This window comes from Oenanthe melanoleuca, chromosome 4 (genome assembly GCF_029582105.1).
Source record: "Oenanthe melanoleuca isolate GR-GAL-2019-014 chromosome 4, OMel1.0, whole genome shotgun sequence".
In the NCBI taxonomy this organism is placed as follows: Eukaryota; Metazoa; Chordata; class Aves; order Passeriformes; family Muscicapidae; genus Oenanthe; species Oenanthe melanoleuca.
The window spans coordinates 66,059,367-66,085,499 of record NC_079337.1 but is presented as its reverse complement, the minus strand read 5'-3'; the positions used below and the strand labels follow the sequence as shown (position 1 = coordinate 66,085,499).

Below are 26,133 nucleotides of genomic sequence, written 5' to 3'. Positions count from 1 at the left end.
GCACTGAAATGTCAGGGTTTTGGTAGCAAATGCATGGCAAAAATGTGATCTCTGTGAAGGGAGGCACCCTGGGTAACTGGATTAGGATCTCAGTGCCTTCATTCCCCTTTAGCAGTGGGAATGGTGCTGCTGAGCTGTATTTGCTGTATAGGAGCACCATCTAGTGGACTTCTGGTTTATTTTTTTTATGTCTATAAATTTATTTTTTCCCCCTGAAATGCTCTTGTATAGTAAGCAAGTATTATGTAAAGATTTAGCAATCAAAAATACTTGTTGGAGTTTAACTGCAGCACTTTGCTGCAACTTCTTTTGGTGGTAGAAAGAGCCTTTTGCCAACACATCAACTGCTGCCTGTCTTTCCCTTTCAAAATACATATAACCTGTTTGCAGCAGGTCAGTTTGTTTGCAAAGGAATTTTTGTAATGAGCCCTCAGGCACAAATTTGTTAGACACACTAAAAACACAGAAAAGAAACACACTTTAAAAACCTAATTATCATTTCTATAAGGAAATGTGTTTTCTGTAGCAGTACAGTTAGTGCATTTTTATTCAGATTATTGCAGGTCTCTTATTTTCTTGTTCATGTAAGTATGAATATATGAAGTGCTAAATAAAAAAAAACAGTAAATCTTCTTTCGGATTACATATAATAGCTTGGAAAGAATACTAAGTGAAATGTTCTAATTAGACTACACTTGCTACTATTTTGTCTGTGTTTATTTAGCACCTCTGAGATGATTCCATAACTTAGGTATGTGAGAAGTGAACACCACCACTATTTCAGGGGAGCAGCTTCTCCATTTGCATTTGGAGAGCAGTTGGGAGAAGGGGCTGGGAAGGTTCTGCTCGTGGCTGTGCACTTGTGCCTGAGTGGGATGCTCGTGGAGCTGCTGTGAATGCATCCAGTCTGATGTGCCAGAGGGGAAGGTCAGAGAATCACAGCGTGGTTTGGGTTGTAAAGGAGCTAATAGACCATCTTGTTCCACTCCTGCCATGGACAGGGACATCTCCCACTAGCCCCATGTCCAACCTGGCCTGGGACAGCCACCAACACCCTCACAGTAAAGAATTTCTTCCCAATATCCCATCTAACCCTGGCTCTGGCAGCCATTCCCCCTGTCCTGTAACTCCACACTCTTGTCCTAAGTCCCCTTCCAGCTCTCTTGGAATTATCCTCTCCCTATGAATAATTTCTGTGTTGTTTCATCTCTCCAGAGCAGCTCCCTGGAAGCTGCAGTGCAGCATTGCACTGTCACACTCCCAGCTGTGTGGTGTGTCTGTGTAACACAGCACTGTGGCAGTAGGAACATTTGATTTGTTGCTAAACAGGAGATAACAGCCTGGTTAGCATTGCAGGAGACAGGGACAGAGGTGCAGAAACCAAACCTGGGAGCACACAGCAGGTGCAGGTGCTTCTGACAAAGAAATACATCAAACACTTATTTACACAGTCTTGTCTCCAAGTTACTCAGAAAAACGAGGTCCCTCAGTATATCATATGCTGCCTTCTATACAAAGGCAATTTTTCCTGCTGTCTTGTGGCTGGGCCATTGTTTATCTAAAATATCTATCACACTTTTCAGTGGCATTTACCTTGAAAATTGGATTTTCCATGTCCTGAGATAAGTTGTGTATTCACTGTCTCAGAAAGTGTTAAAAAGCCTGTGATGTGGCACTTGGGGACATGATTTGGAGGTGAGCATAGTGGTGGTGGTGGGTTTATGGTTGGACTTGATGATCTTAGAGGTCTTTTCCAACCTTAACCATTCTGTGTTTCTGTGATTCTGAATCAGTAAGAACCATGTCAGGAAATGGTCTCTGCCCTGAAGGTTTCACATTCTAAATAGATGAATTGAAATATGTTTAACAACTCAACAAGGGAGAGGTTCTGAAGAAGCTGCTGAAATTTCCTGAAGACCTATGTAGACAAACCAGGGGATGAGCAGATTTTTCATGAGCAATAAGGCAATTGCACATAATAATGAAGTCATTTAATTGGAAAATGCAGGTAATGATACAGTAATTCTAGTTTTTTGTAGTTGTAAAATTGTTTAAAATTATTAATGTTTTGCTTTTGCTTTGCATTGCATTTCTAATAAAGACTGTGAGGGGTTTTTTGATATGGTCGAACATGAGAGTCAAATGTAGATAAATGTCACAAATTTTCAGTAATGATGTGCTCTCTGATTATACAATACATTTCTGTAGGCTATATGGCTATTTTCAGTATTTTTAGTTAAGTATGAATAATTTATCCATTATTTTAAATTCCCAAAGCTTTGTCCTCTAGTTTATCAGTGTGTGAGATAGTTTCTTGCCTTCTGAACATTACAAAATTGGTTTATAGCAGTGCTTAGTATGAAGAGGTTTATTTTCAAAAGCCTTTAATATTTATTAAAACATAGCAACTTCTCTGTAAACACACCTTGATATAATTTAAGGAAAAAAGAAGAGTTGAAGAGAGAATAGTTAACTATATTTAAAGATGATTTTATCACAGGTTTTGACAGTTTTCAAACAAGTCTCCAATTACCTTAAAATTATTTATTTAAAATTTTTTTTCAGAAACAGCAGCCAAAAATTATGTATGTTTACTGTAATCTGAACATTTATAAAGAGGTTTGAAACACTTAATTATAAGGACTGAATTATGGTATCAGTCCTTGATTTATGGCTCTAATGTTAACTAATTAGGAATGTAAAGTGTTCCAGTTCATTTGCATTCATTGCTCATTAACTGGCTTTTAAGAAGTGACAGGAAATTGCAACTTTTAAAGAAATTTTTTTAGCGAGATTTCCTGCCAGCTATTTTTTTCTTCTTTCCAAGAAGATGCTGTTTCCTTGTTAATCTAAGTGTAAGAGTTTTATGGGTGTCAGTTAACAGTCTGAAGCTGAATTTTGGCACCAGGTTCTCTTTGAAGAGTAGTAATAACTTTTTTAAGCAAAAAATTGTGTCTTTAGTAACTGAACATCAAGAGCTGTCATGGAACTGGTTCTCACCCTGAGTCTCCTTTTTCCCAAAACTCCAAAACCTGTTTTCCTTGTGAGATATTTGAGAAAGTTTAAAGTAAACATCTAGACTATAATTTATTTATAACCACCCATCAGAAAGTAACTACATTGTTATTTGTGATATTTTAAGCAAAACTGGAGTTCATGGTGTTGGGATTAGGTGCAACTGGCACAACATGATTCTGAGAAAATTCTGGATGTTGGGAGGGAAAAGATCACCCATGATCACCCATGAAGGTTATCAGGAACTCCCACAGTAGGCAGAGAGGTTTGGAAAATCTCCAAGGGTGGAATTCTTATCTTGGTTGGGTGAAGCCTTGAGCAACCTGGCTTGATGTTAAAGTTGACTGTGTTTTAAGGAGGTGTTTAAAATATAACCTCCAGGAGTTCATTCCAGCCTAAGTTACTGTGGAATTCTGAATTGTCATTAATAGATATCCCAAAAAATATGTAATAATATTTAATCCTACAAATGAATTATAAGCAAAAATTTTTATGGGATATGGTTGAAAATTATTGAGTACAACTGAGTGACTTTTATATTTTGTGAGCTAAGTTTTGATCATCATACAGATTTTTCTGTATTTAAAAATAACCCAGAATATATTCCTCTTTTACAGTTCAAAGTGAGGAAAGCTGGCTTGGGTTAATTATACACCCTGTGTGCTACACAATTTATTATTTAAAATCTAAATGGTATTTGTATATAGTCTGTAAGAAATTCCTGAATTTCTTCATAGGTTATGATACATTCGCATGTGAAAATGGTGAGTTGGGTTTCAGAGAACAAAGATACTAGAGATACTTGATCTGTGGATTGTTCATCTTCAAGGCTCAAAAAATATGGAAGAATTCACAGAATCCCAGGATGGGTCAGGCTGGAAGGGACCACAGAGGGGTCACCTGGTCCCAGCTCCCTGCTGAGGCACAGGGCTGTGTCCAGGCAGTTCTGGAACATCCCCAGTGAGGAGACTCCACAGCCTCTCTGGACAGTCTGCTCAGTGCTCTCAGTGAAGTTCTTCCTCCTGCTCAGGTGGAATTCCTGGGCTCAGTCCCTGCCCTGGCTCTGGTGCCATTGCTGGGACCCCAGAGCAGAGCCTGGGTCCTGCTCTGCCCCTCCCTGCACCCAGGGACAGACAGACAGGGACAGACAGACAGGGACACCCAGGGCTGAGGGTCCCTCTCAGCTGGGGCTCCTCTCCAGGCTGAGCAGCCCCAGCTCCCTCAGCCTTTCCTCACCAGGGATGCTCCAGATCCTTGACCAGCTTCTGCTGGATCTGCTCCATGAGCTCCATGTCTCTCCTCTCCTGGGGAACCCAGAACTGCACATGGTTCTCCAGATGTGGGCAGGATCCCTCCCTGCAATGCTGGAAATACTCAACCTAAAGCACCCCAGAGCCCCACTGGCATTCTTGGCTCCCAGGATGTGCTGCTGGCTCAGGACATCTCATTGTCCATGAGGACACACCCAGGTCCTTCTCCCCAGAGCTGCTCCATCAGGTCACCCCCAGCCTGTGCAGGTGCCTGGGGTTACTCCTCCCCAGGTGCAGGACCCTGCATTTGCATATTCAAGTCGATATCCACATGCATTTTTCCAAATTCCATGTGGATTCTTGGGTCTCAAAGAAGACTTGAGTGCAGGGTCTTCAAATCTAAGGAGAAAAATATGATTAATGACTTGCTGAGAGGTGCAAGATCTGTTTGAAAGTTGCTGTGTAGGTAGAGAACCTTACATCTATGGCTGTGAGGAGGAGGAGGAAAAGTGAAGCATTTCTGAAAGGATTGGTTAGGAATCTGAAACAAACAGCTATTTTTTTTTTTCAGTATTTTTTTCTTGCTAATTCCATAAGTTGCTTATATAGTTTATTTCGTGCAATTGTAGCCTTGCTACTGCCATGTAAAATATGAGGTTGTGAAAATGAGTTTATACAGCTGATTTCTGAAAATCCCAAGCATTACCCTTTGGCTTAGAAGCCCTATAACATAAATATACACAGGCCTAACTCTTGGAGAAGACATTTCTAATTTAGGTGCTTGTAAAACTGCTCTGCTTACTGCTGTGAAACAGAGCCCAGAAGATACATGTGAGACATTATTTCAGATTCTGGCTAATGCAGCATTTTTTTCTGCCAAGTCAGCAGTTCCTGGAGCTGGAACAATATGTTATCTGGTTAAATTCCTTCTATTTGCCCTTTTATTAAATAATAGATTTTCATAAATTCCTTGTGTTTATAACTGTTTAACTGCTGAGGATTCAGTGAAGTTATAGATTTCTCAGGGTTTCATTTCTCTGTATAGTAATAAGAGTTATAGGGTCTGTGTGTGCATTGAAGTTTTACTGAGAAACAAGATCTTTTCTAAGAGCCTTGTCCTGCTGAAATTAAGAAAATATTCAAGTGGAGTTTGTCTTTAGCTTTGAATAAATCCATTTGAGCATTTTCTGATTAATAATAGGTACTGTTTTCGTGTGCTAAAGGCACACGTTGGTTATGTGTCATGTTCCTAAATTTTAATGTACTTGATACACTGTGGTTTTCTGTTTGTTTTTTTTTCCCCAAATTACTTCTATCATTTGGCTTGCAGTTGCTGATTGCTCTTGGATATTGAAAGAAATAGACTAATCATAAAGTTATCAGAACATTGTGAAAATTGAAATGGTTCATTAACAGATCTTAATGTGCTTTAAAATAGGTGTGATTATTAGAAATCAGAATGCTTTTATGTTTTTCATTCCTATTCAATGATTTTTTTTTTTAACTCAAATAAGTGCACAGCTTACAGAGCATTTTTAGTCGTATGCAATTAGACTTCTTTGCACAAGTTCAACAAAAAGTGTCTGAATTACACAGTGCTGTAAATGTGCCTGAGAATGGGAGCAGGTGATTATTGCTTTTCAATTTCTTACCTTGAACTGCAAAAGGAGAAAAGCAGGTCAAAATATAATCCAGCAGTGACTCAAGACTCATAACTTTACATGAAGTTTTACAGTGTTTCGTGTGTCATTATCTAGTAATGATTTTCTTGCAGTCCTAACTTCCTCAGTTTTTTAAATTCATGAAATATTGAGGTAATATAGTAAATTTCAGCAGTGTAGGCTGCTTATAAAAATAATCAAAGTGAAATTATTAACAGATAACATCCCACTCTATCTTCAGGAATAAAAAAAATTATACCTTGCAAATGATTGTCCTGAAAATCCAAGAAATTTTCAGAATATTTGTGGAAAAATAATACATATGGTTTAGCACCATGGAATAGTTTGGGTTGGAAGGGACCTTAGAGATCCTCTTGTTCCAAGCCCCTGCCATGGGCAGGGACACCTTCCACTATCCCAGGCTTCAAGCTCTGTCCAACCTGGCCTTGGACACTTCCAGGGATCCAGGGGCAGCCACAGCTTCTCTGGGTAACAAGGGTGTGAAATTAAAAAAACAAAAAAAAAAATATATATGTGTATACATTTGTCTAATATTTACTTTTTCAGGAATTTGCTAGATAATTGCTCCAAGAAAGTTTTGACAATCTTTGCGTTCCCTTCCAACCTGGTATTCCACGATAAATAATTTCTAGGAAAGACTAAAACAACCTCTGGGAAGGCACAGAGAACAGCCAAGAGCCGTGGCCGAGCTGAGCCGTTTCCCTTTTCCTTGCAGAACAAGATCATCCTGGACCCGCTGACGTTCAGCGAGGCGCGGTTCCGGCCGTCGCTGGAGGAGCGGCTGGAGAGCATCATCAGCGGCGCGGCGCTCATGGCCGACTCGTCCTGCACGCGCGACGACCGCCGCGAGCGCATCGTGGCCGAGTGCAACGCCGTGCGCCAGGCGCTGCAGGACCTGCTCTCTGAGTACATGAACAACGTGAGTCCAGCCCCCCGGGCTGCGCGTGTCCCTGAGGGAGGGGTGGGCTTGGTGCCTTGGCTTCTTGAACTTGTCATACGCTGCAAACGCTTGGCAGGAGTTGGGCACCATCTCAGGTGGTGTACCTGCCAAGGAACTTGGCATAAAAGTTTCTCCTCGTGTAATGACTAGCAATTCATTTGGAAGTAGAATACTTCTAAAAATGAAAACGATGGTGAGTAATCTAAATGCGAAATGGCCCAAGAATTATCTTCTTATTGAAGATGAATATGGGTAATTTTCAGCATGCTTGCAGCATCCCTGTGGGATGGTCATTGTGTTTGATTTTTAGGATGTTTCCCCTACATATTCATAAGAGATTGGCTTTTTGGTGTGTGGGTTGAACTAGTGAAGGTTTCACTTTCTGGTGTTGCCATGAAAGTAGTGAATTCAGCCCCAGTACTGTTCACACAATAATAAGAATAACTCTCTGGGTTGGGGTTCCAGAGGTGTTGAACTGTTCAGTGTGGTGTGAACTGGCGGTGCATAACCTTTGTTCTGCACACGTTGTCTCAGAAAATTCTCTCCACCCAACGTTGTGTATTAAAACTCAGATGTTCTATTGCCATGTCCTTCTGAGGATGTGGGAAAAAGACCAAAGCAACATCAACAACTGTTTAAACTTAGAATGTTTGCCAAGACGTATCAAACTGAGCATTCTCTACTGTTTCTTTTCTTTGGCTGCTTCCAGAGTATCAGATGACACATTTTGATCCTATTTTGCTGGAATTATCAAAATAATGCTGAAGAGGGTGTTTGAGAATAGACTTTTAACATTGTTATTTTCATTGGTGCTGTTGCAGTTGGTAGTGTGATGCAATTCAGTATCAATAGTGCAAACTTCAGTCCTTTAGTCACTTCATTTTACAGTTCAGACTTAAATGTTGCTTTTCAAAGATATTGTTCTGTGTAATAGAGTCACCTCAAGGAATAGCTGTTTGATTGAATTGCAAAGCATTATTTGCTGCTTAGTTTTTCTGAAGTGATGGTTGTCAGATTCTTGTGGAAGCTTGAATGAATGTGAAGTTTTGCTGCTGTGTTATGAGTTAGAAGCTATAAAAGAGAACATTAAATATCAGGTGATGAGGCTGTGGTAGAAAAGAACTTCATGGTTTTCTTCCTACAAAGTCTTGGTTTATAGAAGCCATACTGTTACAATCCTTAAAGGTCTTTTGAAGAAACTTTGAGAACTGATGAATGGTGGCTTCTTACTTTATTGTGGTGCCTCTTTTTTGTGTGTCATTATCTAGTACACAGAGTATTGGTAACAATGGAATTTGCCCCTGGACCAGAAACATTCTTATTTTATTTCTGACTGCATTTACAGAGGGACTAGAGTTTTAAATTCCTGCAGGCAGTTATGACCACATTGAAGGTTGCTTATCTAGTTTCATTATTTTTCCTTAAACACATAATGGTGTGACCAGCTGCTTTTATGGTTTCCACAGTATGGTTTTTGAAAGTCTTTTATTTATTTTTTTTTCTTCTTTTTGGTGTCCTTCTTAGTCTGAGTTGCACAGCCTCTGTAATTTATTTATTTTTCTACTTTATGCTGAAATGTAGTTAACTTAAGTAAATTTGTTTTTGGTTTTTTTTGTACTTACTGAGTAAGCATTATAAAAACAAATATATACTTAAATTACATAAACCACAGTACGTCTGGTTTTACCAGATCTGGTGTGGTAGAATTTGACAACAATAATTTCCAAACTGACATTAGCAGTTACAAGGAATGGGATTAAGATTACATATTATTACTATGCCTAAATTTAGTTTTTTTGTGCATAGGGACAGGTAAAGCAGGGGGTGTCAAGTCAGTTCTTTAAGGGTGGATGCCATTTTAAGATAGCAGGTTCAAAAATTCCAATGTTTGTTTGAGCATTGACTCCTCAATCTGCCCCCCCTTTGAATCCTCCATGGGTCAGTTTGCAGCCAGCCCCACTTCCATGTCATGTGTGCTCTAGGAAAGGACAAATTGCCAGACTCCTTCCTTCATTAAATCATTTGAGCTTCTGTTGCTTAAGCTCCAGTTATAATTGTCAGGGACCAGATCAGTATTGGAGATCAGATCAATACTGCCAAGAGAGCCTGAAGAGCCACTGAGATGACAACTGTTATAATCTAATATGGGCAGGGGTTAGTTAAATATCTCTAAACTTCTCTGATATGTTAAGTCCCCATAGCCAGGACAGAAGATCAGATCCTGAGCTTGTAGGCAGCTCCTGTTATCTAAAGATTGATTTTCATCCATTCTGCCCTGGCAGAATTTGCTTTGGTACTAAACTTATTTCCTTGAAACCTGTGGATTGTTTTTCTTGGGTTCTCAATAATTCTGAGCATGTTCAGTGTAATAAAAGATCTTTCTTGGAAAGTGTTTTAAAGCTTTCATGAGTTTCAAAGGAGTAAACACCAAACATGACACAGTCCTAAGTCTGATCAAGGTTAATTTTGCAAAGATGGACATCTTCAACATCTGCCTGTGTAGTTTTAAACCACTGCAATGCTGCTCTAGCTTTAGAGGTTGTGAAATTAATCAGATATTCATGTTTTAGGTTTTCTTCTGTTTGATGATAGCTGAAAAATTATGATTTTTTTGGGATGATGAGTGTTGATCAAATGAGCATACAGCAAAGTAAATACTTTGTGGTGATACTAAAGGATGCAGATGATGAAGGGCAGGGTGTTGGCAGTGTGCTGTTCAGTCCTTTTCATTCATCTACTTCTGTGACTTGGGTTCAGAGGGGTGTTTCTTATACAACTTCAAGAGCTGAAGGAAAGGGCTGTGAGTTTAAGAAAAAGTAGATAGTTACAAAATTTTGGCATCCAAAGAAAAATCTGAAAAAAAAAAAAAAAAGTTGGTAGGAAGAAGAATAGGGAAGATTTCTACTTAGGTAAGTAAAAATGGTGCTGCTTCTGCAGTTATATTATTGTTACAAAGATGTGTTTTGGTTTCTGCTTCCTTCTCAGATAAATGTTGATTTGCTCCATTTCCTACCTTTCAAATAATGTTTTTAATTAGTCCCTAGGCTCTTTACTAGTTCTATGAATAAATTATATATTTGTATAGTTACTGCATTGACCAGTGTCCCACAGTACCTAAATCCTCTGCAAGAACTTCTATGGACATGAGATGTAAACTGTTTCATTATTCTCTGTATATCCAGAAATACATATTTGCTTCATTTGCCTTAGCAGTAACTTTGACAAAATCTATTCCCAGCATGGTATCTTTTATTTCTCTCATGAACTCATCTGAACTTTGGAATCTGGTACTTTTGGGAAGCAAAGGCAAGAGAGTTCTCAGTCTGCTGTGTCATATGACTTTTTTTTTTTTTTGCCAGGGTCTCAGAGAAAATTGAGACGGTATTTTTCAGCTTCTTATGTATATGTGATAAATCCTGTAATTTATTTCAAAATAAAATTACATTTCTAGACTTCTGTCCTACAGAGAAGACCTAAATGCAGCTCCACAGCAGCTCCTAATGCAATTGTTTTCCATTTGTCTAAATGAAAGCCTTATTTAACGGCTGGTTAGCTCTGATTGGGGTCCAGTTTCCTGCTGCTTTTCTCTCCTGGATGCTTCATGATTTGTATTGCAGGCTGTCAAGGAGCAAAAATACCAGGAACATGGGAGTTCCAGCTCTTCAACTCCTGGGTCAGAAATGTGCTGCCAAACTCAACCCAGTGCTGGGCACCCTTTCTAGCAAGACTCAGGGTGCTGCTGCTCTCATTAACATAAGAAATGGAGGAAATTATATCTTTAGAAAAGTATGCTTAAAAAAGGATGCTTTGAATTCCCTCTGACATCATCAGATCCAGTGCCAGAGACAGACTGAATGTTGTGTTGCTGGGGTGTATCAATGGTAAATTTGGAAAGCAGTTGACAAGTGAGTAAGCCATGAGTGTTAAAGACCCCTGTAATCACTCCAGTACTGGCTTGGCATTAATTCAAATCTGCATTTGAAAAGGCATTTCCCAGCTGGTTCAAATATGATTTTCCCCTCTAAAGCCTTTGGGCTGATTATTGAGCCAGCTTGCATTCTCCTGCCTTGCTTTCTCTCTTATCCAGTGTTCCTGCTCCCAGTCTCTGCTGACATTCCAGAGGAGTATTTTCTGGGTTTTTTTTGTTTGCTTTTTTTATTATAGTTGTTTGGGGCAGATAATATTTCTGTGTGTCTGAGTGGTATGATCAGTCCTTAATGGAGTCTTGCATTACTACTGATGATTTAATGTTTAGATGTGAGGATCACATCTGGGCACTGGAACAGATTTTCCACAGAGGTTGTGGAATGTCCCTCACTGGAAATTTTCCAGAACCATCTGGATGCAATCCTGTGCAATGTGCTCTAGGAAGACCCTACTTTACCTTGGGGGTAATGTTGCTTAATGTTTGCTCTTTGAAATCTTTCTCTCCAAAGTTACTCCCTGTTCCTGATAACTGCTCACTCCTGAGTTGCTATAGGTTTTAATTCCTGTTTCCTATAGAGAGGAAAATGTCATTTCTTGAAATGACAAAAAAGCAAAAAAGCAAATGAGAAAGTACAAGCCTGCTGGCAGCTTCTCATCACAAATATATCAGTAAAAAATTGGAATTACTCAAAGGAAAAACAGACTGCTGCAGTACATGAAGATGAAATGTCCTTAGCAGACAGCTGGTTATTGTGCTTGATTGGAGAACAAAAAACACGACAGCAACTGAAAAATCTATAAACTCTCAAGATACTGACAGCTGCCACATTTAACAGCTTCATTTGAATTCTTATTTAAGATAAGCAATAATTGGTGTGTACATTTTAGCTCTGAAGCTGACTTGTGTAAGGTTAATCTGGGTGACAGTGAGCAGTAAATTACAGTTCTGAGACAGAGGAATGTCCAGAGCTGTCCTGAGATGAGGAATTGGGGATGAGTGACAAGAGATTGACTGCTGGAGCAGCAGCATCGACTGAGTCAGGCATGACTGGCACTGCAGGGCAATTTTTCCATCAGTACCATTGTCAAATTCCTGCCTGGCCAAATAATTCTTAGAGGACAGCAGTTTATTTCAAGCTGCCCACTGTATTTCAAGCTGGAGATGAGCTACTTTAATGTTCACCTGGCTCTTGTAGAGGCTGTTATTATAACTTTTGTCTTTGTGCACTTGAAAGAAACAAGTAGAAACACAGTAGTTACTGTTGGAGGAATAGGATGTATTCCCAATTGTTCCATGCATTGCTTGTTGGTCAGTTTAAGATTTCTGCACTTGTGGATCCCTCCTGAATTCCTTGACTGCTCATGACTGTACATAAATCATTAAGTATGCAACCTGTAGTGTGACTTGAGAAACCTTTTCAGGAACCTTCTGTCTCTTCTATTTTGATGATGTCAGGCCCTCTTCATAAGACACATCCATTATTTTTCAGTAGATTTATAGAAATGCTACATCATTTACAATTGCACAAGTTATTTTTGATTTATTTATTCATTCCCAAATTTCCTGGTTTTGTAATTCCATACTCAGAATTTGCTGTGTTTTTCTTATCAGATTCAGAGAACCACACTGGTGTTTACAATCAGAAAAAAATAAGAAAGCTCTGAGAAAAATCAAACTTCATGCTTAGAAATAACACATCTTAAAAAATTGTCCTGATTTCAGGTTTACACATCCTTGTTGCGATGAGCAGATTTTTAAATTTACTAAAGTAATTTTCTCTTTACAACTACCTGTTACAATCTTCTCTAAAAGGGGAGGGTAGCGCAGGTTCTTGTAAATAAATCCCTTGGGGTGGATTACAGTAAAAGAACCCTGAATAAGTGTTTTTTGTAAATATATACATGTAGGGTTTATTGTAGAATAATTTGGTTGCAGAGGAAAACAGATCTACAAGCATTTTGTTATCTTTAGTAATAAGACAATATAAGAGCATAAAAATCACCTAAGAAAATGCACAAGAAATAAAAGGATAAGAGTAAAAATATCTCACCACCCAAAGGCTTCACAATGACACTTGGTCAGTGCAATTTTGATGTCAGTTGGTCAAAATGGTCACAGACAAGACCTATTAAGTGGTGGAAGGAACCCTAAAACACCACATCTGTTGGGTTTATATTCACTCAGGTTTGGGTAGGAACACCCAGGTTCCTCCCCTGGGTGATGTTGTATTGTGGATCAGGAACATCTGGATGATGGAATGCTGTGGATCAGGGGACAATTTGGGAGAATTTGGCACCTAATTCACTGCAGCTGGGCCCATCCTGTCCCATCAGCAGAGTGAAACCTTCAGGGCCCTGTGAATGCCCCAGGAGCTCCTGGCAGGGGAGTTAGCACAGCTGAGTTCACTGATAAGGACAAGGAGACAGTTCCTGCCCCACAGGGTTCCCTCTTTCCTTGTCTCATCCATCACCAGCTGTCTTACTGATTGTGATTCTGATATTTATGGGAGGAAATGATGGTTTTGAACCACTCTGCTGGATTTTCCTTGGTGCTGTCAACCAGAGAACATTTTGCCTCCTTTTTGCTCTTTGTCTTTAAAGGCAGACCATGATATGTCATTATAGAAGTGTTGTATGTCATGTTAAAATGTAAATAAATTGCAGGAGGTTTATGGAGTCTGAGGCTGAATTGGTGTATTAGGTTGAGTGATGTTTCTAACAAGATACTTCCCTCCAAATTATCACAGAAATTTTCTAGACTGACAGTAAATCCAAACCTGATTTGCTTGGTTCCTGTAGGGCTTAGTCTGCCTGGGCCTCTCCTACTCAACATTAAAATTGATGTCCTGTCAGTCTGAATTCATTAAAGTCTGAATACCTTGCCATTCCCACATTAAAAAAAAAAACAACTGCATTAATTGTATAATTTCAGTGTTTGCCTTTGTTTACCCATTAACTGAAAGCTGGGACAAAACCAACACGTGACAGAGTGAATGGGACAACAGTCAAAATTATGTGGGATATAAATTTGATTATTTTTCCATTGTTTTTGGCCAATAACCCAACCTGCCTTCCTATAAAATATTATTAATTTCTAATGTGCCATAGTTGGGAAGAAATGATTCAGTGAGTGGACCCCAATTTTATCAATATTCAGGAAACTTGCTTTTCTTGAGAAAGGTTTTTGTTATTCCTCATTGTTTTATCTTGTATATGTATGTATGCATACAAAAGGTCTGACTGTACTGTTGGTACCTTATCAGAGTATTTAATACTTATAAACTTATTGTGTTCAGAGGAAATAAAAATGTGTTGTTTCTTCAAAAAAAATACCCAAAATCAAAGCATATCAACCCCCCAAAATTGTGTTTTCATGCAATGATTTTGGTGTTCAACTCATTTAATTTTGCATTAATTAGTTAGTTGTTTTGTTTTTTCTAAAGTATGTTCTTACAGAAGTCATGACTCCTGCACCAGTGCTTTTGATATGCTGGAAAGCATTGCCTCAATGTCAGATGTAGTCTGACTGAAAATCATGTTGTTAAAGCTGTTTGTCCTCCTGAAAGCAAGTCCTTTATCAATCTTGGCTATATAGTGTGTTTCATAGCCTCTCTAATTTTATTTCTACTGAAGTTAACATTTATGGGCTATTAATTTGTTATTTTTCCATGTCTGCAAGTCAGTATCAATATGAGAGTTTATAATGTGTTTTATACTATACCAATAATATGACTTTTAGCTCTGTGTACCTGCTTTTGGTGTCCAGATCTTACTTTTACTATTTACACTATCCATATTAACAGTGTTGGGTGTTATATTCTTTTGGATGCAAAGAAAAATATTTCCAATGCATTTATAGAACCACTGGGAAGGAATCAAAATAAAGAAGCAAGGACCTACTGTAGTTAGTGAGCTTTCAGAAAGCCACACCAAAAAATCTGTGTTTCCTTGGAGGCTACAACCTCTTCTGCTGCACATTAAAAAATGCTTTAATAATTGTATAAATGTAGTGTTTGACTGTTGAAGGGGGTGCAAAACATCTGTGTTTTCAAAGACATGGGATTTATCTATTTTTTATTTATTTTCTTTGAAAACTACCTGAATCTTCTCAGCAGGGGCACTGAATTTTTGCTGTAACTGGGCAAATTCGGAATTTTGGTTTGCCTGTTGCACTGAAAACAGAGACAAAAGTGACATGATTAGATCAGCATTTGGAAAGTCAAGGATGGACTTCACCTCAGGAAAGGTCAAAGCTCTTTTCCTATCAGTAATGTCACTGCAGCATTTACAGTGCCATTTGCAATCTGAACCACAGAAAATGTCAGTTTTGTGCAAACCTGCAGCTTATCCTGCACTGGTTTGGATTATTTTTGTTTGTTTACACCAGGAATGTTTTTACAAATGAAAGCAAAGCTCTGCAGGCAGTGTTGCAGGAATTTGCTGTAATTTAGGGAATTTTCAGCTGAAATGATGGTGCTGGATATCCAGAAGAGGGCATGCTTGCACATCAGAAATGTTTTCTGCATCACTAAAGATCTGCATGCTGATGTGGTACAGCTGCAATCCAAGAATATGTAATAATACCAAAGAAAAGATGTTACCTTGTTAGTAGCTATGGGTTCTTCAGAAACAAATAGATTCAAATGGTTGTTTGGGAAAAGAAATGCATTTCGATAAAATCAGTATTAAGTGGATGAGCTGTCACATAGAAATGAGGTGGGAAATTCTACTTGCATTTTTTGGTAAATTATTCCATCTGTAGGTACATGAATGCTTGAGAAACGTGATTGTTACACAGAATAGTTTCCAGGTTCTACAGCAGTGAAGTGTATGTTAATGTGAAACCAGAAATATCAGTGTTTGGTGGGGTCTGATATTCCATCTGGGAAATGATCTTACAACTTCCCAAGTGCAATAAAAGTGCAAGGGCATCATGTCTTGTGACACAGTAATTTGTTGCTTTTGCCAGAGTTGTGTATCAGCCACATTCTGGGAGCACATGGAGTTGGTTTTTATATTTTCACTTGAGGAATGGAAGACAAGAGAAGTCTCTGCAGTAATTGGCTCCCTGAAAACTTGCTTAGTAAGAGTAGGAGGATTGTTTCTTTTTTTTAAAGATGGCTGAGCTGAAGGAATAAGCAATTTTCTTTTTGTATTTGATTGTTTTTTGAATCTGAAGTATTGATTCAGTCTTGATAATATTTGGCAACTTTTTCAGAATCTTTCAGCAGATAGTGCAAGTGTTTACTGTATTTTGGTTTACAATATTTTGGGCACAACAAAATGAAGCATTTTGTGAAATTAATTTGTCTCTAATTTGTCAATTAATTTGTATCCCTGTCCATATGAAGGGGTTGGAACTCAATGATCCCATCCAGCCCAAACTGTTCTGTTATTCTGTACCAAAATTTTAATCTTATCTGCTGTATAAAGTAAATTGTGTTTATGTTTAGGGTAACATACCTCACATTTTCACAATACCTGTAGTATATAGGATTTTTATATCTTTGTCAGATTTTTGCCTTATCTTGCATTTATTTAAAAAGAACAACAAAGAGAATGCAACACAGACAGATGCATCATAACTGTAATTATGCATTAAAGTTGCAATGAAGATTTTGTATTTCTGATTACCTGAAATACAGTTGTGTAGCTCTTAGTGGCCAGTGGCTGAGCTCTGTGTGATGCACTCTAAAGTACACAGTGCATAATAATGTGGTTTTTATGAGGTTGTCAAATGCATTGCCAGGAATGCCCTTGGATCCTGGGATCAGATGAATTACATTTTAATTGGGTTTTAGGCTAAGCTGAGCAAGTAGATAAGGTAGAATTAACCAGAGGCTATTAATGCCATGAATCCTTTGGTGCTCTTAAGCTGTTGCACTAAACCCTGGGTGAGCTCGTGCTGGAAAGGGACGTGATCACAGAATGACATAACCCCCACACCTGGAGCTGCAGAAAATCACATTACCTGGATTTTATTATAGCATTTAGGAGGGAAAGGAGGCAAAAAGCCCAAAGCTGAGTTTTCCCAAGCTGTGGGACCACTCACCCAGGGAATTCCCTAGATTACTGAATGGTGGGTGGTTTGTTTCTGACAGAGCAGAGCAGAAACTGCTGTGATATCAAATGACCAAAGCATTTGCTTGTGTGTTTCTTTCCTCTGTGAAGTACCTTACAATGATTTTTCTGTAGAATTCTTTATTTTTACTGGATGAATGACCTTTTTTTCTTGTAACTTCTTTTTGTCCTACACATGGATACAATCAGATTATTAGGTTTTTTTAACAGTTACAAAATTCTTGAAGTCATTTGTTATTCCATTATATTATTTTTAGACACTTTTTTTATTGTTTGAAGCTGAACAGTAGGTCTAGTGACTAAAGGCCTTGCAAGGCAAACTTTAATGTGAGTAGTTTATTATCTGAGACAGAACAGTGGTCAGTGTCATGCCTAGCACAGCATATTAGTCCATATGAGTAAACATCAACCTTTAATTAAAAAAAATTCTATATAAATTGAAAAAAGAAAAATAGAAAAAATAAGAAAGGAGGAGGACTTTGTTGTTGTTGATATCTGTCATAAATCCACTCATTTGATAGAAAAGTATGTCTTATTGTTCTGTATGGGTAGGTGAGCATTAAACCTTGTGCTTCATGCTGTATTTTTGATTTCTGCCTATAGGAGGAGGATATGGAGCCAAATCCCACGGATGCCAGGGAATGTTGTTTATTTGAAAGGGATTCAGTTCACCTTGTATTCAGAATATATGGTGCCTGATTTCAGTATCTCAGTATCCCCAGGAAAGGCAGTAAGGTTAACTCACAAGATTTCAAACTTCATTGTATATGTTGTGAGAGCTGGGTTTGGGATTTATGGGGTCTGGTTCTTCTTGGTGTGTTCTACCTGGAGAGCTGTAACATGATCCTTCCAAATGCTCAATTATTAATATTTTGTCAGGATGAATTCTAATTAAAATTATGAAATCAGACTTAAGGAAAAAAAAAAACAACCAAAAAAAACCCCAAACAATTTAATATCAGGATTTAACAACTGAAATACTTGTTGAAGCAGAAATAAAAAAAAAAAAAAAATCTATTTTCTTTTCTGTCCTTTCACTGTAACTAAATAAAGAAATGAGTGAATCAATTAAAGGTGTGCCTGATTTGGACTGTGTAAGGCCAGACTTCCCAAGCAGATTTACATCCATTTGTGTGTACAAAACAATAAAACTTGAAGGTTCATTAACTTGGAATGACCCAACTGTGTTTTATGTGAAGGGGTCATTTCTTTACTAATGAGCCTCTAAGCCAGATGGCCAAGCCCACGGTAATCTAACTGCATTAGGGTGATTTAGATTTTTAGGTAAATAGTTTTGCTTTTCTGGTCTTTTTCTTTGTGTCTTACAGACAGGAGTTGGAGGGACAGCTTCTTCTAGAACTCTGTACACACAGTTTTTTTTTGTAGAAGATAAATGGCTGAGGTGACTCAACTTCATAGGATTTCATATCAATTTCCAATATTTTTTCTGATTTGTAGTGTATCTGTTAGATATTATTGTCCCTAGAAAATCTTGTGGGTAGGGAGTTACTGTGACAGTCTTTGCCTATTGGATTTTGTTTCACTAGATAATTGAACTCATTGCTTTATCTCTGAGCATGTATAAAAAAACTCAAGAAATGCAAAAGTACAATGATTTTGCACAGGTGATAGTGCAGGAATGCTACTTCCCATTTCTGGAAGTGTCCAAGGCCAGGTTGCACAGGGATATTGAAAAGTGTCCCTGCCCATGGCAGGAGGTGGAATTGGATGGGCTTTAAGGTCCTTTCCAACCCAAATGCCTTTGTGTTTCTATTATTTGCTATCTAATACAATTTTTCTGTAGAATTTTTGCTTGCCTTCATGAATTTAGGATGCTTCAGGTGCTTAGGGGGTGAGGAGTGGTTGCTCTTTGAGACTGGATTCATGGCACTCAGGCATGTAAGTGAGGAACCTGGTCCTCATGAATACCCCCAAGATTGCTACCCTCAAAATATACTGAATTTTAAATGGCCTGGATTATTTTCTTGGGATGCTTTTCTTTTACCATGACCAGATTATACATAAGGGAAGCTTGGAAATGACATAAAAATCTATGGAGATAACAACCCCAAAGGGAAGAGAATTTAAAGGAGGGTAGCTGCTGAAGGGTAACAACATCAAGGTGGTTTTGAAAGTGTATTTCAAACATGTTGTGCCAATGAATGGCCACAGTCATTTCAGCAATCCCACATTTCAGAGAGATTTGGATGTAGCAGATTCTGTTACTGTGAATAAAATAACTTCAGAGGATGATTTGCTCATATCTTCTGGGAGTTTGTCTCAGTGATGTTAAATAATTGTGTATAGGTTCTTAGTGCTGAGAATTGGTCTTATCTTCAAAGAAGGTGGTTATATTTGGGGGAATAAGAACATAAAAGGGCTCAGAATAAAGATTTATCTGGCCTAGTATCTTATCTCTGATAATAGTCACGGGGGATGACTCAAGAAGAATATAAGAACCTGGCAAACATGCTGTGATTGTGATTCCTCTTTGCAAAATTCATTATCTTAGCCTCCAGCAATTTGTGGTTCAGGGAGTTCCTGAACCAAAGGTGATATTTACTGTTTAAAAGTGAATAATCCAGATCCTTACTTAAACAGCCTGTAGAGCATTAAGATTTTAAGAGATTTACACAGGCCTCTGGAATAGCTATTTTTGCATCATTTTGACCCAGTCGTCCTTTTATTTTTAACTTTTTTTTTTTTTCCCTCTCCCGAGTTTTGCAAGATGCTTAGTCCAGGATGAGTTGGGAAGGGGAGAAATGCAGTCAGTTATTAAAGGAGGGTTGTGCAAACTTTTATACTTTGAGAAAAGCTTTCTGAACCACGTTTTGTAGACATGATGCACTTAATCTGCATTTACTTCTCAAGTACTGAAACAAATGTTGCATCATTTTAAATGTATCAAGACTAATGCATTGAGATATGATAATTTTATTTCCACCTGCTACAATTTTCCTGCTATACCTGCCTCTCTCTACCACCAGTAGCTTCCAAAGCTGTGAGAATTCCCTAGCAGGGGGAATATCTCAAACTAGCTGTGAAGATCTGGAGCAAGGATTTGGAATCCTGTATTCCCACTGTGTGCTTTTCAAACAAACCTGATAACAAAAACCCCACCTTCAGGGTGGCTGCACTGTGTGGTAGTAATGAAGATGCTGCCAATGCACTTTTATTTGTCACAAAATATTATAAAATGTGCAGTAAAGCTTTACTTCAGTAAAAGGGTTTTCCTTGGTTAGAATCAGTGCCAAAATATACTCCCTCCAGAGAGGAGGAATAAAAAGTGGCAGATCATGAGCAGAATAAATGAATTTTGGATGTGAAAGTGCACAGAAATGTTAACACTGTTGTGATTTGGCCATGCTCATAAATCTCCTGCCTTGAGAATTAGGACATGGGTCGTTTTCTGGTGGAGGTACTAATAATAGGGAAAAAGAATTTTTTTTTTTCTCTTTTATCCTGATTTGTATGTGTTTCCATTTAGCAGTGTATTGGATAGAGGATGTGTATGTCATTTTCAGCTTCTGTCTCTCTTAATCAAAGGCAAATGAAGTCTCTCCCTAAGTATTAAGTGACAGGAAGAAAGTTATTCAAGTCCATCATTGCTTTTAAAATTTATTTGTGACAATGAAGCTTCTGCTTTATAATTGAGAATGGGAATCTAGTTTCCAAATCACACCTTAATCTGTAGTCTGGGAAATGTAAGTGGTATTTTATCTCTTTACTTAGTGTTGCCAGACTAACAGAATGACAATAATATAACTGGGTTTTGTCAAAGCATATAATTAAATGGCTATGAAAGCTAAAGAGCATTCCATTCACTGAAGAGTGGTTACACTTGTACTGCCATGTAAGCAAAATGGCAATAACAAAATGAGAGTGTGTCACACGCTGTGTACATTCTGATTTGTTAATAACAAATTTAAAATGATGAATACTTTACCTACGGTAAAATTCTTACCGAATCCCTTGAGAATTCCACGGTGTCGTAAATGTAATTTGCAGTTCTTTACAATTATGGTTTAAATAGACCAAGTCTAAAGGGAGTCTGCCTATTTGATTTCCAAATCTGCATCACTTAAAATCCAATCAGACCAACTGTTTGGATTTTTATTAGATATGAAATACACGAATGGGTTCAAGGCCGTGCTATGTATAGCACACATCCCTTGTTGTGCAGCATGGCTTATCTAACTCATTCCTTAGCATGTGCTTCGACCTTCAGCCCACCCAGACTGCAGAGTGACTCCTTGAATTGTTACTATAATAAACCCTTCGATTTTCAGTAACTGGTGTTTTACAGCCCAGCAGATTGCATTTGATTTTGTGGATTGGCTGTAACATATTGAGTTGAACGGATTTATGTAGGAATGTAAAACAAAAATAATACAGCAGGAGCTCCCAGTTTTGGAACACAAGGCATTAGGATTGCAGATGGCCGAGTTGGATAATGACATTGAATAATTTAGTGGGGAAGGTAATCTGGTTTTGACAGAATACATTAACATTTAGCTGATAGTACAGGTGTCTGGGTGCTGAGCTGTGTGCCCAGATCTGAGGCACAGCAGAGTGATGGTGTGAGGTGCAACTTTACAGCCTCACTGACCATGCTTAAAGAAGAAGTATCTTTTCAAAACATACTAAAATAGATTTAGAAGATCCTCAGCCTTCCAGTAATTGCAGTAACTTCTCACTGTCTGGTGTAATATTTTGTTTCGTTGATGAGGAAAAAGGAGGAATACTTGTTTAATGGGCTTTGATTAAAATTGTATGTTCATTACAGGGTGGATCTAAGAAAACAAGGAGGAAGAAAGCACAGCAATTAAGAGATTTCTCTGCTGTTCATGTCTATTGTGTCAAAACATGGCCTCTTCCTTTTCTCCCAAACTGACAGTGAGACACACCAATCTCTTTTTCCATGACATTACTAAAATGTAGCAGACACAATGTTAATGTTGGTAGCTGTGCTTTAGAGAAAAGCAGTGAGAATAATAACCTGGGACTGGTTGAGCTCTGCTGGCAGGAGCTCTTTGGGTTGGATTTGTCTGTGTGTGCATTCCAGTAACAAGTGGTGCCATGGCCCTGCAGTTCCCTCTCCTCTCCAGTGTCACAGACTCATGGACCATCAAATCCAAATGGTTTAGGATGGAAGGACCTTAAAACCATCTCATTCTACCCCCTGCCATGGGCAGGGACATCTTCCACTATCCCAGTTTGCTCCAAGCCCTGTCCAGCCTGGCCTTAGACACTGCCAGGGGCAGCCACAGCTTCTCTGGGCACCCTGTGCCAGAGCCTCACCACGCTTGCAGGCAAGAATTTCTTCCTAATATCTAATCTAAACCTGCAGTCTTTCTTATCCTGTCATTCCAGGCCCATGTCCCAAGTCACTCTCCAGCTCTTTTGGAGCCCCTTTAGGCACTGGAAGGTGCTGGATGGTTCTCCCTGAAGCCTTCTCCTCTCCAGGCTCTACAGTTTGTTTTCTTTCAGCCTGAGGTTGATTTACCATGGCTGTTGTCTTTGTTAACTGGTAGATCTGGAAGAGAGTACCCAGTTTCTGCCCAGCTTTTCAGTGAAATACATTGCTCTAACATCTGTATTAATAAAGGTGGCAAATACATCTACTTAAAAGAGTATTGATGAGCTCATTGGATAATGAGTATGTAACTTAAAATTATGTGCATCATATTTAATCACTTTAAGGCTGATATTTTTTGAGGCATATCCTGAATAATTTTTGCCTTGGCATGGAAGAACCTGCCAGTTTGCACATTTTGGAGCATAAGAAGTAAAACATTTCCACTGTCTGTGGGTAAATGGGAACTTTTTCATTGCCCAGCTGCAATGCTTGAGCCATGCATCCTCCCTTCCAAGATGTGACTGTGTCCCTGACTTGATCATCAGCAGAGCTCAACTATCCCAAATTTCCAGCTTTCAGCTGGGGAGCTTGCTGAGTGAGACATTATGGCTTGATTTCAGATGGAGCCTTGCACAGGCTGGATCATTTTCAGGACCATTCAAGCACTGCTTGAATCCCTGGTTGACTGGCAAAGAAGAATTTGATGAAAAGAAGGGAGCTTTCAGCAATACATAGCAGAGGGCTTGAATTGAGTTAAACTTGCTGTTTTCTGCATCTTTGGCTTTACCTGTTACAAAATGCAATAGCTATCAGACTTTCTGCAAGGAGCTGGCACTGGATAGAGCCAAATGTGGAGAATTTGTGTTGAGCAGTTGAAGTTTTTCAATATCCTAGAAAATTGAAAACTAGAGGATGTAAGGAAAGAGACCATAACACAGTTAGCACATGAGTTTTATAAAACAAGCCATAAGTCTTAGGAATGCCAGAATAGCCTGACCACAGTATTGATTTTATAATGTTGCTCCTGACTGGCCTTGCAGAGCAGTGACATTTCATTACACCCATTGGAGCCATAATAACTGAAGTGCAACACCAGCTGATGGAAATGAAATTAAATCTATCTTCAGTAATAAAGCAGTGATGTCCACCCAGAATAGAATACAAACCTGTTTTCTAGTTTTCTAATGTTCTATTACAAAAAGCTGTAAATAAAAAGTAGGTATTTGTTGTAGCAATGCTTCTTGTATATCAGCTAACAACCAGATAACCTGATTTCTCTTGGATTTGCAGGAAGATGTTCTTAAAATAAGAAATTCTATTGTGAAATTTGTATTCTGCAAAATATTTAACAAAGTTTCTTAAGTAGCTTCATATTTGTGGTGAAAGACAAAAAAAAAAAAAGAGTCCCCAAAACACAAAGTAACCCTTTGTTAGGAAAAGATAAATCTGGACACGGACACAATTTATCTGGATTTTTCAAGACTTTGAAGTACTACATGTTTAAGAATTGCATTGGATAGGAAATTAATCCTGTTAATTCCAATCACTGAGTGATTGAAACGACACTAATCTAAGAGCTGGAAATATTTCTGTTTTATTTAATTGCTTTCTTAAATAAAAATTGCTGTCTTTTCTCAGGTTCCTCATTGCTTTTCTTTAAACATAGTTTTCCAGGTCAGCTTGGGGAGAAGAGACTCTTGGCTTCCTTATTGCTCTTTTTCCTTTTTTCTGAATACCAGGTGAAAATAATTCATTATTTAAATCTGGACATCCAAATCATCACTTGAGTTATAATTTTTGCTTTCATGGCTTTGCTGATACCAAAGGCTTTTCAAAGGTATGGATTATGGCTTGTTGGATTCATGGCATTTTGCTAAGGATTGTTGTAACTAGATTTTGTGACTCCAAAGGGAAGAACTTCCATCACAGCAGAAGGAGCACTTATTTACTCCTGATTACTAAATTACTGGACTTCCCACAAGATACAGGGATGGTTATGGACCCAGTTCTTTGCTTCAGGTTCTCAGCATTTCTTCCCAGCTTTGTGTGAACTGCAAACATCTATTAAAAGAGAGGCAGAACAGGATATTTTTAATGGTATTTTTTGGCTAATTGAGTAAGTTTTGGGAAAATAAAGTACTAAAATTTACCCATTTTACTTCATTGATTTCTTCTTTGTGGAAGAAGGACCTAATGCCAGAGTGGCTAAATGACCTATTCAAAGAAGTTATTAAGAATTCAGAACAATTCTTACCATTTTCATTTCGATCTTGATGTCTGTATTACTCTTTCTGGAGTCATTTTCATTTCCCTGACTCCTTTCCAAATTTCCTGACACGTAACTGACAAGATTTACCTGGAACATAATGCGTGAAGACCTCAGCTTGGAAGGGAGCAGAAGGAGCCTGACACTGGGATATGAAATGCAACCTTCACCTGTCACTTTATGATATTAAAGTGTGTCTGGCACCTGTGATCCCATTTCTCTGAGAGGGATGGTAAAGAACAGTTGAAAAATGTTATAAACTTGATCTGGTTTTGCTTTATGATGGTCTTAGTTTTTGATTTTGTTTTTTGTTTTTTTGTTTTTTTTTTGGGTAGCTTCTAAATATCTTCAGTTTTCTTTAGCTTCTAGAACTAGTATGTCTTCCTATCTTGGTATATTTACTTTGTTAAATAAATAAAAGTGCAAAAGTGGGTCGTGTCTGTTGGGAAAACATGGTTTCTTCCTTTTTTAAAACTTAAAAAAAATTCAGTACCTAAAGGGGGACTACAGGAAGGCTGGAGGGAGAAGAAATTCTTCCTGTGAGGGTGGTGAGCCCTGGCACAGGGTGCCCAGAGAAGCTGTGGCTGCCCCTGGATCCCTGGCAGTGTCCAAGGCCAGGCTGGATGGGGCTTGGAGTGACCTGGGACAGTGGAAGGTGTCCCTGCCATGGCTGGGGTGGTACTGGGTCATCCTTAAGGTTCCTTCCAACCCAAATCCTGATGCTCTGTGATTTTCAGTGAGTTCTTTTAAAATACTTTTCTGTGGTTGGAGAGCATTGTGGGGTGGTGAGGGAGTGGGAATCAGTATCTGATTTTCGTCATTATTGTTGTAGCAGGCTGTCTGAAGGACACATGTGAGTTTAGTTGCCCATAAACATTACCTGCTCCGTTGTCCTGACAAAAGGAGCTTTAGTAGCTAAAAGTAGCTTTGACTTCACTCCTGAAATGGAAGAAGAGGATGCAGGACAGCCCCTAATGAAGTCTCTACATCTGTGGGAAAGATTCATGTTCCAGTTGCTGGTTTCTTCCTGAGTTCCTAACTAGCACCTGTAACTTCCAGGGAACCCCTAGCAGGGAAGTCTGAGGAAATATGGGAAACTTCCCTGTAGTGAAGGGATTGAGCATTTAACAATTATCAGTTTTCCTCCAAGAGCAGAGTCAGGCCTTGGAACAGGTTCAGTCTCCATCTGTGGAGCTTTTCAAGACCTGCCTGGATGAAGCTCTGAGCTCTGTTTTGGCTCCCAGCTGACCCTGCCTGGAGCAGCTGATTGGGCTTGGTGACCTCTGAAGTCTCCTCCAGACTGAGTTATTTTCTGATTCTGTAATATTTAAGAGAATTTAGGCACAGTGACATCCTGAGCTCCTGTCCATTTCCAGCTGAGAGAAGCTGGTATTCTTGGCATTTTGCAGAGTGGGATGGAACTGATACTCCTGCCAGGTGGTGGAGAAACAGAAAAACAGAATATTAGTTAAAAATAGATAATGGCTTCTTGTGGAAGGATAGGGTGAAGGGATGCATAACTCCAAATCAACCCCCATATGCCTGTGCAAATTTTTAAGCTAAAAGTTGGGTAATTTTTGCTGCTTAATAAAATGGAGAAGGGCTACAGTGTC

The 26,133-nt window shown here is 38.6% G+C and overlaps 1 protein-coding gene across 2 annotated transcripts in view; it reads left to right on the top strand.

Annotated features, from left to right (window-relative positions):
• CTNNA2 (catenin alpha 2) overlaps positions 1-26,133 on the top strand; it is a 446,082-nt gene that overhangs the window by 121,691 nt on the left and 298,258 nt on the right. For both annotated transcript variants that reach the window (XM_056490098.1, XM_056490099.1), the window contains exon 7: positions 6,663-6,866. In XM_056490098.1, the coding sequence (XP_056346073.1) occupies positions 6,663-6,866 (204 nt within the window). The remainder of the gene's footprint in view (positions 1-6,662; positions 6,867-26,133) is intronic.